Source organism: Dysidea avara, chromosome 7 (genome assembly GCF_963678975.1).
Source record: "Dysidea avara chromosome 7, odDysAvar1.4, whole genome shotgun sequence".
NCBI classification, from domain to species: domain Eukaryota; kingdom Metazoa; phylum Porifera; class Demospongiae; order Dictyoceratida; family Dysideidae; genus Dysidea; species Dysidea avara.
In genome coordinates this window covers 9,000,889-9,015,993 of record NC_089278.1, presented here as the reverse complement: position 1 = coordinate 9,015,993, position 15,105 = coordinate 9,000,889, and the positions used below count along the sequence as shown (strand labels likewise).

At 39.0% G+C, this 15,105-nt stretch overlaps 2 protein-coding genes across 3 annotated transcripts; one reads left to right on the top strand and one right to left on the bottom strand.

Moving 5' to 3' along the window:
* The first annotated feature begins 129 nt into the window (after nt 1–129).
* Nucleotides 130–1,540, top strand: LOC136261977 (uncharacterized). Its single transcript, XM_066056082.1, has 5 exons — nt 130–417; nt 473–632; nt 688–838; nt 894–966; nt 1,022–1,540. The coding sequence occupies exons 1-5, from the start codon at nt 180–182 to the stop codon at nt 1,351–1,353; spliced, it is 954 nt and encodes a 317-aa protein (XP_065912154.1). The 5' UTR covers nt 130–179; the 3' UTR covers nt 1,354–1,540.
* Nucleotides 1,425–13,863, bottom strand: LOC136261973 (KH homology domain-containing protein 4-like). 2 transcript variants are annotated; one of them, XM_066056071.1, is made up of 15 exons: nt 13,625–13,863; nt 7,869–7,996; nt 7,486–7,519; nt 7,351–7,430; nt 5,905–5,957; nt 5,784–5,851; nt 5,648–5,734; nt 4,988–5,029; nt 3,448–3,661; nt 2,811–2,926; nt 2,575–2,761; nt 2,242–2,405; nt 2,160–2,186; nt 1,735–2,038; nt 1,425–1,684 (listed from the first exon to the last, which is right to left on the bottom strand). In XM_066056071.1, exons 1-15 carry the CDS (start codon nt 13,784–13,786, stop codon nt 1,494–1,496), a joined length of 1,857 nt encoding a protein of 618 aa, XP_065912143.1. In that variant the 5' UTR covers nt 13,787–13,863; the 3' UTR covers nt 1,425–1,493. The 2 variants fall into 2 exon arrangements, with proteins under 2 accessions (XP_065912143.1, XP_065912144.1); XM_066056072.1 differs by lacking the exon at nt 1,425–1,684 and having other exon boundaries at nt 1,821–2,010.
* Between the last annotated feature and the right edge of the window lie 1,242 nt (nt 13,864–15,105).

The following is a 15,105-nucleotide window of genomic DNA, read 5'->3' as shown; positions in this document are numbered from 1 at the left end:
GGGAACACTTCTTAAATTAACCGTATATTCGATTCCTTACCATAATATGCTGTGAAGCACATTTTCAAAGCCATAGGATAGGTAACCATGTGGCCACGCCTACACAGGGGAGCAGTAGCTATAAAGAAGCACGCGGGGGGTTCTGAAAACAGTGCTAAGATATATAGCTCTGAAACGTGATGGCTTTGTTGCAGCTCTTCAGCTTTTTCCTACTGCTATCTCTCAGCCACAGTGAATCTAAAGGAGGACCTCGCGAGTCCGTCTGTAGTGCAGATAACAAAGGATTTAAGTTAAGAGAAGGTCACGGACCGGTACCAGATTTAGACAAAGAAAAGTACAGGGCCGCAATTACACTGGTTAAACAAGGAGACGATACACCTGTAGACTGTGTGGAAGGTGGAAAGACTAAATATGAAGGTTTGTAGCTGTACTGCTGCTATTTGCAACTTTACTGCACAACTGTTCTTTGCAGTCATTATTAATGCAACAGAGAGATTTAAGGGATTTATCATTACTTCAACCGTACCTGGCACCGGCTATCCAGCCAGATTCGTTGGTAAATTTGATTACAGAGTCTGGCAGTACACCACTGAAAACTTAATACGTGCTTGCGAGAACACGATGGCTCACTCGTAAGTAATTGCACTTCAGTATAGTATAATTTAATATTCATGGTCTATATTATAGAGACATACTAAAGGACAATCCAGTCACTCTCAAGTGGAAGTCTGATTCATCAGCCAGAGATGTGGAATTCTTGTTTGCCATAGCTTTTTCAAGATTTGTATGGATATATGATCAGCGTGTTGTATTTCCAGCATGCCTCCCCAAACCAACGGTATGAAGAGATGTACACATTTTACAATATCTTATGCTGTTTATTATTTTAATAGGAGGAACCTAAGGATAAATGTATAAATCGATCTGATTCAGACTCAGAGTCATCAGGAGTAGACCCATCTAGTTGTAAGTACATCTTTTTATCAATCTAATAAAGATTTATTGTTTCATTTTTCATCAGCTGCTCTAGGGTCGGCTCAAATTGAGAACAAATGTAGACCAGCAAAGACCACTATAGAGTTAACACATAACATCACAGTGGCAGACCACACCATTGTATACACATGTACTGCTCGGACGCAAATGTGCAGGGGAAGATGTGCTTATTGTGATGATACTTGTAATAGTACATCATCGACAACAAAAAAGACTTTACTACCGTGCCATACAGATGACAAAGTTGCTATTGCAAAACAGATTTATAGAAGAGTTGATGTACCAGTGGATGAAACATGTCAGTGTTCATGTAAAAATGGCAAATGTGACACTAACACAAGTAGTAAAAATGAGTGAATATTTTTAAAAGCAAATATTATTTTTTATTTATTTCTGTGTAGTATTGTTATCTCCAGCTCTATCAATGATTGTAATTACTCTAGTATTATCAATATTTTAGTAAATGAATTGTACTATAGCACATGTACTACTACTCATTATTCAGAATCACTGTCACCATATACAACTAATTTTAATTTTTTAATTGGTTTGTCATCTTCATCGTCCTCACTGTTGTCATCTTCATTCTGAAGTACTTTCGTTTCTGTTTTCGTGACATCTTGCTTCAGTTCTACTAATGTTGGTGGTATGTCTGTAGTATCATCTGACTTGGGCACTGGTCGTTTTGCTAATAGAAAATTAACATAATATAATAAAAAGATAGCTCCTTAACTCCACCTGGAAAAACTCTGTCCCGTGGTGGAATCATCGATGGTTTCCTGAACATGAAACCTCCAGAAGGGGGAGGCATGAAAAATCTATCATCCTTTTTATTATCAGAAATTTTAGAATTTGCAACAGGTTTCCACTTGTCACTTTCTTCTTCAACTATTTGTCCCTTGAAGTTGTCAACAGTCTCACTGTTAATTGGTGGCTGTTCTTTATTCTTTTTGTCATCTTCAATCACTTGATCACTTACTCTCTCCTCAACTGGCTGGCTGTTAATGGTCTGATCTGTATATGTATTAACACTGAGAGAGGACTGCAGCATGTGTGTACAAAAGAAAACACTATCAATATCAGCACTATAACACCATATAAAAACACAGGCACAAATATTATGACCACTATTTATACATAAACATTACTGCTCTATGAATTACCTTTAAAATCTCAGGCTGTATTGTAGGCTGTGTAAATGTACGCATTTGGTAATTATGGAATTCAGGCCAAAAAATTGCTCACTTTTTCTGTGAATCTTCTTTTAGCTGGTTTATCTGGTGTCTTTGTGTCAGTAGCATTAGTAGTGGAAGTAGCAAGACTTTGTGAGTTGCTGTAGCTTGTATCTTGTGTACCAGTGTTACTGCTGTTGTCTGGCTGTCTCTCTGGGTAGCCCTCCATGGGTAACACTATGTGTGTGTGTATGTGTGAAGGACACTAAACACTAGTAAACACTTCTGGTGCAAAACACAACCACTAATCAAGGGCATACCTTGAGGACAACCATTAATTAAACACAAAACCAACATCAGATTAATCCTCCAGCCCACTGGTTAACAGCTCACACATTAAAAGTACCTGTTGATTGTACTGGAATAGTTGCAGTATGTGGTGGTGGAGGTGGTATTGGTAGTGCGCCATACATAGGGAGCGGAGGAGGTGGTCCCATGTGTTGAGGAGCTCCAACATAAGGTGGAGGAGGGGGTGGCATTGCACTAAAATATTGGAATGGTGGTGGGGGAACCACATCTGTACCACTTCCTTGCTGCAAATATCACAGAATAATCCGAGTTCATATAAATCATTGCACTCACCAGGGGCGGGTGTGATGGAGGGATGGACTGGGCATACGGTTGCTGTGGTAATACTCCGGGACCATGCCCATGTGGCATCATGTGATACTGGTTATAAAATGGTGGCTGGAGCATGTCTAGGAAATAACAATATGACCAGGCATGTTCCCCAATTGAGAAAAGATCCACACAAATCCCACAGTTAAGTTTTTAAAAGCCTGTTAAACCAGTTTGCCAAGCCTGATGGACCAAATTTGTGTTAACCTGTTAGATCAGTTTTTTCAAGCCTGTTGGACCAGTTTTTTATCCCAAAGACAACTGATTCTAACACTACTAAAAATGTAGCATTGGTTACAACACCTTGCAATAAGAAAATGCTTTTACTGTAGGAGGCCAATAACAACTACCACTCATGGCTTAAGGAGGTAGTCTGTCTAAAACCTCCACATTTTTAAACAGCACACACACACTAGCTCAGTTGTATGGTTCTACACTTCTACTGTTTACCATGACAATGGTGTCAAGTGTTGATTTGATTAACCTACTTTAAAATTCATTGCAACAATTATCCTAACAGCTGCTACAAACTACAGCTGGTGAATATAGTTAACTGGCACACACCACACATGACACTCAAACATATCATTACGTAACATACTGGGGGGATAAGGGCTAGTTTGTGCACCATAGCCCTGAGGAGTAGTGAATTGTTGGAGATCTTTCTTCACAGTGGATACCAAGCTCTCGCACAGTTTTTTAGCCTCAACCATTCCATTCTGTGTAGGATGACTGATGTACAAGTAAAGTGCTTCAAAAGCTTCTCTGCCAGAGGTTGGTTCCAAATAACCAGATCCTTTACCTCTTAAGTAAACCTTGCAAGAACAAGTACACACAAGTTACAAGGTCGTTTCCTCAACCCTCAGCCTTCTGTTTATAATAGGCACGTGTGTTGTACATAATCAACTGTACTCTTATCATAACAATAGGGCCATGTGTGGGCAACTAGGCACCATTCTTAATTGCATATAATAACATTATATCACTTTTACTACATACAGTTCATCATGGTATGGACCCAGTGACAGATAACGCAAGTAAGAAGTGAATGACCAGCTACCTTAATAATAGTGCTTCATCACACAGGTCATTGTTTATAAACTACACCCTCATACAAGTGAGATTGAAATTTTGATATGGTGTAGTAAATGTGGGTGAGTAGGGTGGAGTACAAATGCAGACAGCTGCCACTTGTGTGTATATAGATGTGTGTAGTGTGTGTGTTTGTGCCGCGTGTGCATGTACTATGTGTAGTGTGTGCGTGTGTAATGTGTAGTGTGTTTGCTCTTGTGTGTGCATGTTCTGTGCATGTATGTTTAGTGTGTGTATAGCAGTCAAGTGGCTAAAGCACCAGCCTAGCGATCAAAAGGTTCCAAGTTCTCCGAGTATAATGCCCAGATATGCCCAGTTGCTATTGTTTCCTTGGCAAGAAACTTTCTCCACTTTACTCAGCTGTTTAAAACAGGGACCAGATGCCAACTGGGGAAGCAGTCCATGGAACCTGGTGATAACCAGGAAACAAATGCTAACTGTCCATGTCTCACAGAGTGTTGATTCGTAGCACACAGGTGTCCAAGTGCTAGTTTGCTGGGTAAGCATGACCATGCTAACCCGGAAGCTGAAAGCTTTGTTTGCCTATTGTGTGAGTGCGCGTGTGTGCACGCATGCAATGTGGATGTGTATATGTTGGTATACGCAATGTTCAGAAAGTGGATGTACACTGTACTTTTTAGTAAAGTATAAAGTACAATATTAATTAGATTTAGAGAGTTTGTCTTATAATATGGAATATGAAGTATGAATATCCCCCCCTTGGGTGCAACTAATCACTGGACTGGACTACTGGACTGGACTACTGGACTGGACTACTGGACTGGACTACTGGACTGGACTACTGGACTGGACTACTGGACTGGACTACTGGACTGGACTACTAGACTGGACTACTAGACTGACATATTTCGGGTTTTTACATGCTTTTGTTGTTTTTTCAACTAAAGAATAAATGGTCTATATAGTACCTTAGCACTTCTAAGGTGCACACAATTTTGTCATGAATATCATTACACACAGTACCTCTGATATCACTCATGTATGGCTACCTATACCTCACACAATGACAGTGGTAATTATTACATTACCTTAGCTCCAGTCTGTTGGGCTATGTGAGCCAAGTAACTGCCCTAGAAATGACCAGAAAGAAGAATATCACTGTCACAGGTGGCCACTTAATCATATACATGACATCACAGCTCTCTCTGTACATATATGTACACTAAGGTAGGTCAGTTTACACAAGGGAATGACAAGAGCATTCCTAGCTTCAAGTGGTAGATGCCATATTTAGATGCACAATTAAGCAATCAAGTGTTGATATAGCACACTAAGTGATGCCATGTGACTAAGCACCACTGAACCACCTCTTGGTTAAGGTGGTCATGTTGGCAGTGCCACTGTGGATACCAGTGGCAACACAGCGGATACCAGTGGCAAACACCACATTAGTTTTGTAGGTTTCTTTCTTTGCCCCAATAAAGGTTAGCTATACTTAAGGTCAGTGGTGTGTTCATAGTAAGAAAGGGCAGGTCTACTAAAATCATGATATCCTACTCAAGACAATATTTTTAGTCAAAATGTAAGATATCCTGTGGTGCTAAAATTTCTCTTAATTAAAGGATACCTGTGTTGAATAGAAATTTGCCTACTCAATTTTATCCTTTCAAGAGGGAAGCCTCACAACAACAATAAAGACTGGTCACAGTATAGTACTAAAGTTTCTAAACTTCTCACATACAACTCACCCCTGGGCCAGACAGCCTGTCCAGCAAACAGAATGCCTCTGGAGCATGGTCCATGCCAATAAACACCTTGTCTTGTACATAATGTTGCTGTGTAGGAAGGGGGTACCTGATTAGATGTCATGATTACACAGCTTACCTGACTCATAGTGGGCATCTTGCTGGTTACCTCACCAATCATGATGGCCTTTATCCTTTGAACTGCGTCTAAAAAATGGTCAGGATTACAGGTGGGTGGGCACACAAAAGTGTCCACTAACTGTTAACTCTCTCCTGAGTGGTAGACTGGACGTGAAGGTACTGTGATCGTTCTCTGCGTGCAGATAAAATTATTATTCACTCATGATAATCAATATTAAGATTTTTCTTGCATTCCTGATAAAAATCATTTGCAATACTTTCTCATAATACACTTCATAAGTTTTCTAGTTACTTTGATGGTTTGATTTGGTAAATATAACGTTTTGGTACAATATTTTATACAAAGTAAATAAAAGGTCACTGTTTACATCAGAAACATCAGAAACACCAGTGTTATATGCAGCGAATGTCACAAAATATAATACAACTCTACGTGCCCTGAAGTCCCTGATACACTTGTGCAGTACAAGAGGATTACTTAATCTAACATAACTGCACATTAGAGAGTGATGAGATAGTGTACCATTTATCACTTAGAGTACTTACTCCAACAACATATAATGCACTCTAATGCAATGTGATAAAGCCATCACTTTATCAAGGGAAGACAAGGGCAAGGAGAAAGGAGTAAAGTATAATTAAGTGTGAACTACAACTTTGAAATACTATTCATCTTTAAAATAAATAAACCTTATTATACCCTGAACTACAACACTAATACAAAAAACATAGCCATGATCTAACAAGTAATGATGTGATGAAAGACAATGGGTGATCTTATAAGGCACAAGGAACAAAGTACCACTTCATGTGGTTATCAACAAAAGCATGCTTTGTTGTTGTAGTACCATAATCAATACAATATATCAGATGCTTTCATCAATGACTTATGTTACTCATTTTTAAATTGTAAGACTTCACATTACTAGATTTCCGTGCCTTAAAAACAACCTCAATTCTTTGTTGAGTAATCCTAGTGGCTCTGGTTCTACAAACTCACACACTATTCATTTCAACTTAGTCTCTAGCTTGATTCAATTTTGTCACCATTAATTAGTAATTCTCAGGTTACACACATCATCAGATTGTTACCAAGGAATAAAGTGTGCTAGTGGACATGTGACAAGTCAGGATATTATTAAAAGCACTGCTATGGACTCATGAGTAGGCTAAGTGTAAAGGTTTAACAGATAAAAGTGACACTAAAGTAAACACAAAATGAAATGTCTCATAAATAAAAACCTTTCAGTAAAAACCACATGGGAACATGGCCACCTTACATCACACTGCATGCCATAAGAGTGGTTTCCATGGTAGCAACAGCAGCAGCAGAAAGCACTTTCATAATTTAAGATTTAACTTATAATTTTGATAAGTGGTATTGAAACATGCAACACCAAGTCACCGTAATAAGGTCACCTGTCTAAACTGGCCACTGCAATAATCTCAAATTGTTTTAAAAGGTCAGGAAATTTTGGTGCAAAGGTAACTGAAACAGATAGGATTTGTGACTTGTAAGCCATCACTATTTATACAGTCATTGTCTACTAATGCATCCAGCATACTTTTCATTGCTATCTGATTGCTCTTCAGATGTCAAGTATTTACCACGCACTGACACAAATGCCCCAGTGGCCCTGTTGATCTGAAAACAAACCAGCACTGATAAATTGGTGATTAATAGAATTAAAACTACTCACCTCAGTTAATGTAGTTGTCTTGATTAACTCTGACCTGCAGAAAAAACAACCACAACATGTTACAAACTTGATGTTGCAAAATTGAACACTTACACACACCCATGGTTTCCATAGCAGCTGGCGTTAATGTCAATTAAAAAGTATAGAGTTCTATTTCACACAAAGATTCCAGTCTAGGGTCTACTCACAATGCAATGTGACCACAAAAATACCTTAGGTTAAATTTATTTACAACAGCTATCAACTACAGATAAATTGGGTCAAAATAAACTTTGATCTCACATTCTATACAAGCAGCTATATATTACTTACAGTTCATGTACCCTACTATGACAAAATTATACTACCAGGCACACACACATCAATCTGCTGATGTGATTTACCTGGCAATGCAGTTGTTGATCTCCACTTCAGCACTAAAGAAACCACATGTCTGTTCTTTACTCGTCCCTGTAGCAGCAGCAGCAGCAGCAGTACTAGCTAAGACAGAAGAAGAAGTTGCACTGGTCGGCTAGTAAGAGCAGTCACATATAATATAACACACCACTACAACAGCATCATACAAAATACTCTATTAGAGTATACACTGTGGACTCAAAAAAACATTTTTATAAAAGGCAAGACAAAGTCATTAAGTTTTTAGCACATTTGTGTCGTTTCCTTAGTACTCCATTTAAATTAATATTCATCTCAAGTAGCTATCTTATAAAGTGTACTCTTGGTATGCAACACATCCAAACTTACAATTTACCACAATAGAAAAAAAATTGCTCCCCTCACCATTGATATTAAGGGGCATCTAAAGTAGGTAAACTTCTTAGGTCTCCCTGGCTGGTTGGCCTAATAATGTCTTTATTTAGCCATCTATATGTAAATTCCACAAGTTTGAGAAGTAAACCGACTCTCAATCACCTTGCCCACATGACACTCTTAGTACAGTAAAGTACAAGAGAATACACAACAAATATATTGAAATTAATCCCTTATTCTAGCAATCATGAATCGAACTAACATCAATGTACACGGATATGGGTACAAGAGAGCCAGGCTTAAGTGTGTGGGAATTTTAAAAATGTCTAGCAACATTCAGCAGAAATTTGATGGGCAGAACATGTAATCTGTAGAAATGTTTGGAAACAGTTGTTGCAGTGTTGCACCAAATAGTTATGCCAGAATTTAAGCGGCATTAACAAAAATGAAGTGGGTATTTAGCTGGTCATCAGTCACGGTGCAAATATTCATTAAGCTGGTCATTTGTTGTATAAGTCCCTATAGTTTAGAAATATGGTCATAGGATTAGGAACAGCACCCCTAAGATTTAGTCTCACATAGCCAGACCACTACTTTTTCTATGTGTGGGTGGGAAAAAGTATGGTACAACAGAAATCCTGTTCAGACTTCCACCAGTTTTCTGTGAGCGTTGATTGGCAAAGCCCTAAACTTCATAACCCTGTTAACAAGCAATGTACCATGCACCGTTTACAATAACAACTTTTCAAGGTGAAATATCTCATTCTATAGAATCATTATCCACTTGAGGACTAACAGTGCTTACACTGAAAGGTTAGGCATCTTGTTTAAAGCTTTCAGATCGCTATGAAGCATTGCATCGCTCATTAACAGGGTTATGAAGTTTAGGGCTAACACCCACAGAAAACTGGTGAAAGTCTGAACAGGCTTTCTGTTGTCATTGTACCAGACCATACTTTTCCTGCCCACACATAAAAAAGTAGTGGTCTGGCTATGCGAGACTACTAGGATTAGGAACAGCGCCCCTAGGATTAGGAACAGTACTCTTAGGATTAGGAAGACATGCACTCATAATTTATAGCTGTTAGGTTAGGCTATGGGTTAGACTATATAGTATTAAAAAAATTTACAACATTTAAATAGTACAAAAACAAGAATAGTAGCCAGTAAGTACTGGTGGTACAGTGTAGTAAGTCTTGCATCTTGCAGTCTGTGGTTCAAATCACGGATAACATATATGTTGCACATGGATTGGAAATAACTCTGTAAATTGCATGAACGTGACACATTCCTTGCAATAAAGTTTACTGAGGAAAACTTAATCTAATCCAAAACAGCCAAGCTGTAAAAAAAGAGTGCGGCCCTCAGAAAGGCTATGGTGAAAAAAGATGTGAAATCCAAGGTGGCGGCCAAGAAATGGCTGTGATGGTAGGTTAGTGGTAAAAATTTTAATAACAAAATTCAGGTGAATTTGGTGCCGCTTGGTCTTGGCACAAAATTCACCTGAATTGTCGTTATTAAAATTTTTACCATTAACCTACCATCAAGAGTTAATAATAGTAGGGAGGGAGAGTGTCTAACGCTCAATAGGCCTGTATAAAATGAGTGCGTAAGACAATCTGGCTTCTTGGCCAGACGTGTTGATTGCATGAAGGGAGATGTGAAATGAGGCACGCCGCAGAAGGACGTTATCGATACTACTAGCTGTTCACGAATCAGTCTCGTGAGCAACGTGCGAGGCTGCGTGTGCAATCAAACATGTCGATTTGTGATGAACAGCCCTCGGTACTGGCCGAAATTGAAGCAGAAACAGTTCAGCCTAGCAAGAAGAAGCGTCAGAGAAGATCAATGAGGAAAGCTGAGATGAAGCACGCTCGGAAGCACAGGTAGAATTGCATCACGAATCTACCGTTCAGCCACGTCCCGAGGTAAGGCCCAAGAAGAAGCGTCAGTCGAGGAGTGATGAGCTGGAAGTAACCAAGAAGAAGTGTCAAACGAAAGCAATGGCAAGGAAAAGAAGTGGTGCCGATGAAACACAGCCTGAAGAATCCCAACCTAAGAAAAAGCGCCAGATGAAAGTTATGAACGATTTCTCTCTGGTTCTTCTATCACTCACTGGAGTAGCCATCTTCGCATCACTGCTTTCTCACCAACTATCGATTTTGCAAGGCCATACAAAATGTGACATAACGTGTTTATTGCGGTCATCAACACTATAGGAAATTACAAAGGTATACGATAATAAGCGGGGTGCTCTACGCGCTTATTTTATACAGGCGCGTTAGACACTCTCCCTCCCTACTATTATTAACTCTTGCTACCATCACAGCCATTTCTTGGCCACCACCTTGGATTTCACATCTTTTTTCACCATAGCCTTTCTGAGGGCCGCACTCTTTTTTTACAGCTTGGCTGTTTTGGATTAGATTTCACTTCTTTTTGTATTTCAAAGCCGGCCTATGGCCGGCTTTGGGGCTTTTTTAACCTACCTATTTTTTCTTTACCACAGGAAGAAGAGAAAGATGAAGAAGTTTTTAAATACTTTAATTTTATCAGTAAATGTACAAATTATATATATAATACATTTATTACATGTTAATTATTCCCTACAGATAACTTGTTTGCAACTCTCTACAGGGTGATTTGTTTGTAGCTGAACTCCCTACAAGGTAACTTCTTCTAGCTGATCTTTCTACAGGGCGATTTGTTTGTAGTTGAGTTCTCTACAGGATGATTTGTTTGCAGCTGAACTCTCTACATGGTAGTTTCTTTGTAGCTGAACTCTCTACAATGTGACTTCTTCTAGCTGAACTATCTATAGGGTGACTTGGTTTCTAGCTGATCTCTCTACAGGGTGACTTGTTTCTAGCTGAACTCTCTACAGGTGATTTATCTGCAGCTGAACTCTCTACATGATGGTTTCTTTGTAGCTTCTTCTAGCTGATCTTTTTACAGGGTGATTTGTTTGTAGCTGAATTCTCTACAGGGTGATTTATTTGCAGCTGAACTCTCTACAAGGTGACTTCTTCTAGCTGAACTCTCTACAGAGTGATTGATTTTTTTGCAGCTGAACTCTCTACATGATGGTTTCTTTGTAGTTGAACTCCCTACAAGGTGATTTCTTCTAGTTGATCTCTCTACAGGGTGATTTGTTTGCAGTTGAACTCTCTACATGGTGGCTTCTTTGTAACTGAATTCTCTACAGGGTGATTTGTTTGTAGCTGAACTCTCTACAGGGTGATCTGTTCGTAGCTGAACTCTCTACAGGTGATTTGTTTGCAGCTGAACTCTCTACATGATGGTTTCTTTGTAGCTGAACTCTCTACAAGGTGACTTCTAGCTGATCTCTCTACAGGGTGACTTGTTTCTAGATGAACTCTCTACAGGGTAACTTGCATGTAGCTGAATCGTCTATCAGATTAACTGTTTGTAGCTGAAGTCTGTACAGAATATCTTGCAATGTAATATAATTCTATAATGGAGTAAGTTGTAAACGTAGCTGAATGTTCTATTAGGGTGACTGTTCTATTAGAGTATCTCGATCTCGCATTTGCTACACGTAGTTGCCTTTCGAATCATAACTCAGTGGTTTGTAATTCTTCTGTACTACTGCTAGGACTTTCTATGATGATTATTCCAGCTACATACTGATTTTCAGCTCATTGCTCTAAGCGGTTTGCCTGGTAGATATGAAAACTAATAGTTTTTTTATTCATAAAAATCGATCGCGTAATTTTGACACGGGTTGGGTTTTATGTCATATATCTCCATGGTCTTATCTCAATTCCTTTCAAACCACAAAAAGGCACTCCTACGATGGTTACTCCATCTACATATCAATTTTCAATTCATTCCTCCAAGGGGTTTACCCTGTAGGCGTGACAGACCTTCGACCTTATTTTACGCACATAATCAGTCATAACTCCGTGAATGCTCATCGGATTCCTACCAAAGTTGGTACTGAGATCCGCCTTAATGAGACCTTCAAGTGTGTCAAATTTTGGCCCAATTGGAGTACGCATTCGTGTTTTATGGCGGATTTTGTGAAGTGTGTGAAATGAAGAAGAAAAAAAAACAAAAGAAATTAAAATGAAATTTTGTTCGCTCGTATCTCGGAAATGGCTGGACCGATTTTCTTCAAATTTGGTATGTAGACTCCCATAACTGGCCGGCACGTCTGTAGCAAATTTGGTTCCAATTGGATAAGGGATCACAGAGCTACATAGGTGTGAAAGTTACGTTTTCTTTCTTCCTGTTAATATACTTACAGTGTGGCGTGCCGGCTTCTTGGGCTGCACGACACACTATCGTGTGTCTTGATTCATGGTGAAACTAGCTAAATACCATGTTTTCTCTTTTAAATTGCAATAACTGTATAAATATCAACACTCTAATAAAGTAAATGTTACCAGGTGCACGCCCACACACTTCTGGATTGCAAGACTATATATATATAGTATGTACAAGTTGAACTGAATCCTGTGAAGCAGCTAAAAAATTATAAGTGGATTTTTTCTCAACAGAGTTACTATTTCAGCCAACCAGATTAGTGGTAACAGCAAAGGTGTCAACAACAGATACGTATGGTTTGGCTTCATTACAAGTTTGGGAGAGTTGTAACGGACACTGCACTTGATATGGCTTCCCCGTAGGAAATGTATTGTGAAAATTTTGATTGGCCGTAAATATTATGTCAGACATTGGAACAATGAAATATTTTTAGTGGATCAAGCAGTACTACAAATGAGCCGAATTTCAAGATAGTGTGTATTTCCATCCATGAGTTATTAAACGTTTTCGACGATTCAGCTCAACGCGTACATAGTCTTGCGTGGCCAGACTGCTTTTTCTCAGCACGGTGCTTATTGATTGCATTATAAGCGCCTGCTCGAAAAAGGGTCTGGTGACAATCGAATTGATAACTCGTTCTAGTTACCTACATGTTTTAGTAGATAACGATTTGTGAACAGCAGCTGTATGGTGCCCGCTCCAAAAGTTGTAATTCTTGTGCAGCTGACAGGTGGCGTTGATGCCGATTTACATAAGTGCAGGTGGCGCTGACAAATTAGGCCAGAACGAGTTGTCAATTCGGTTTTCACCAGACCCTTTTTCGAGCAGGCGCTTATAATGCTGGTCTGGCCACACGAGACTAACGCATACATACTATAAGGTCACACATACTGCATTAATATAACTGTTTTCCTATTTCAGTGGTATAAATGTATTGAGTTATAGCTGTTGGGGCCAAAATCTTTGTCCTTGCTATGAAGGGTTCCTTAATTCGGGGATTTGGTGAGAGGTTCCACTGTAAACAATATTGTGATTCTAATTAATTGGAGCAACCACTTGACACTCACAAGCAAGTACATACTGAACACATGACACGTACGGGTAATTGAGGTGGATTTGACAGTACTAGTTTTCCTTCCGCGGCTAATTTTGCGTTCAGTCTCGCCGCTGCTTCGGCCGCCGCCTCGGAAGGCTTAACCACTTCGCTTGGTGTCTGGTCCCATTTACTCCGCTTCCTTCCTCTCGTGGTACTACTATTCATGTTGTCAACATCTTGCTTCACTTCCAGTATATCGGGTACCACACTCCATCACGTGATATATCCCTCTTTATGCAAGGTTAGTCACGTGACCTTATGAATTGCCATGGTGTACAAAAAGTTCCACTCATGACCACAAACCTTAGATTATAAATGCTTCATGCTGTTCAGGGCTGCTATACCTTCACTGGCCCATATGCAGGTGGGGCTGTTCTTACTGGAATTCAGTAAGTGCAGTCAGGCCATCACTGGGATGATGTATTGACATACAACTATTCAATAAAGGAAGAATGTCACCAAATTGGTCAGACCCTCAGGCCCATATCATCAGGGGTGAATATAAGATACTCCAGTGCAACAGGGCTGAGACAAATAGTTACCGCGTTCAGTGGAGTCAGGTTTATTTTTAAAAAGATTTGCCATCTTGTTATACTGAAGTTTTATGCTGCATGATGGCTTCCTGGCTACCAGGCAAGTGTTAGTCCCATACCTATGGTCAAACAATTCATTGGCTACGTTAGTTTTTTCTTTACTACAATCCTTAATCACTTTCAACATGCTGGATTCTCGATTGATCATGTGACAGTAAAACTTGGCTGTCCATACATTCTTAATCCAGATTTTGTTCTTCTACTTACTAGCTATATGTCCGACTGTTGGAGTCTTTTACAAATTAGCATTTAAAGGGATGTGGTAGCTAGCTAAGTTAAAAAATTTCCAGTCCGTCGTCATTCATAAATCCATGCAGATAACTAACTTCCAATATTTTGTACTATTATAAATAATAAATCAAGCACTTAGCTAATTAGGGTTAAAGTTATTATGTTACTGGTAATTAAATATAGGGTGTTGTCATGCTCTCCGGGGTTATTAGTTAGTTATGCACCAATTAATTCGTAAATAATTGTAGCTAAGTCTGATTATTGGCCAAATTTCAGCAATATCAATTAGATTATTTAGTATAGTTTAACCAAGAGTTTTAATAGTGTCTTGGTCATGACCCTTATTGTTTTCATAATTAGACAAAATGCATGAAGTTTTACAATGGCAAGTTTACAAAATACATGTGAAATTTTGGTAAACATAATTAATATCGGATCAGTATCAGCCTCTATGTGAATTTCAATATCAGCTTTTTAGATAATTGTCAAAATAAATCTCTTATCAGTGCATCACTAAACTAGGGCTAGGATTATTACTGAGAGACAGCATATACACAGCTCCAAATTGAGAGACAATATGTGCACAGCTCCAAATTGAGTCAGAGAAAACATGTACACATGAACAATTAAATTGAGAAACAACATGTAACTATGCAACTC

Bases quoted from the DNA above. Each gene is read 5' to 3' on its own strand.
- LOC136261977 (XM_066056082.1), top strand. From the start codon at position 180: ATGGCTTTGTTGCAGCTCTTCAGCTTTTTCCTACTGCTATCTCTCAGC. The intron at 418-472 runs GTTTGTAGCTGT...TGTTCTTTGCAG, and splicing joins TGGAAAGACTAAATATGAAG to TCATTATTAATGCAACAGAG. The intron at 633-687 runs GTAAGTAATTGC...TCTATATTATAG, and splicing joins GAGAACACGATGGCTCACTC to AGACATACTAAAGGACAATC.
- LOC136261973 (XM_066056071.1), bottom strand. From the start codon at position 13,786: ATGAATAGTAGTACCACGAGAGGAAGGAAGCGGAGTAAATGGGACCAG. The intron at 5,735-5,783 runs GTAAGCTGTGTA...CTTCCTACACAG, and splicing joins AGATGCCCACTATGAGTCAG to CAACATTATGTACAAGACAA. The intron at 2,406-2,574 runs GTACTTTTAATG...ACACACACATAG, and splicing joins TATTCCAGTACAATCAACAG to TGTTACCCATGGAGGGCTAC.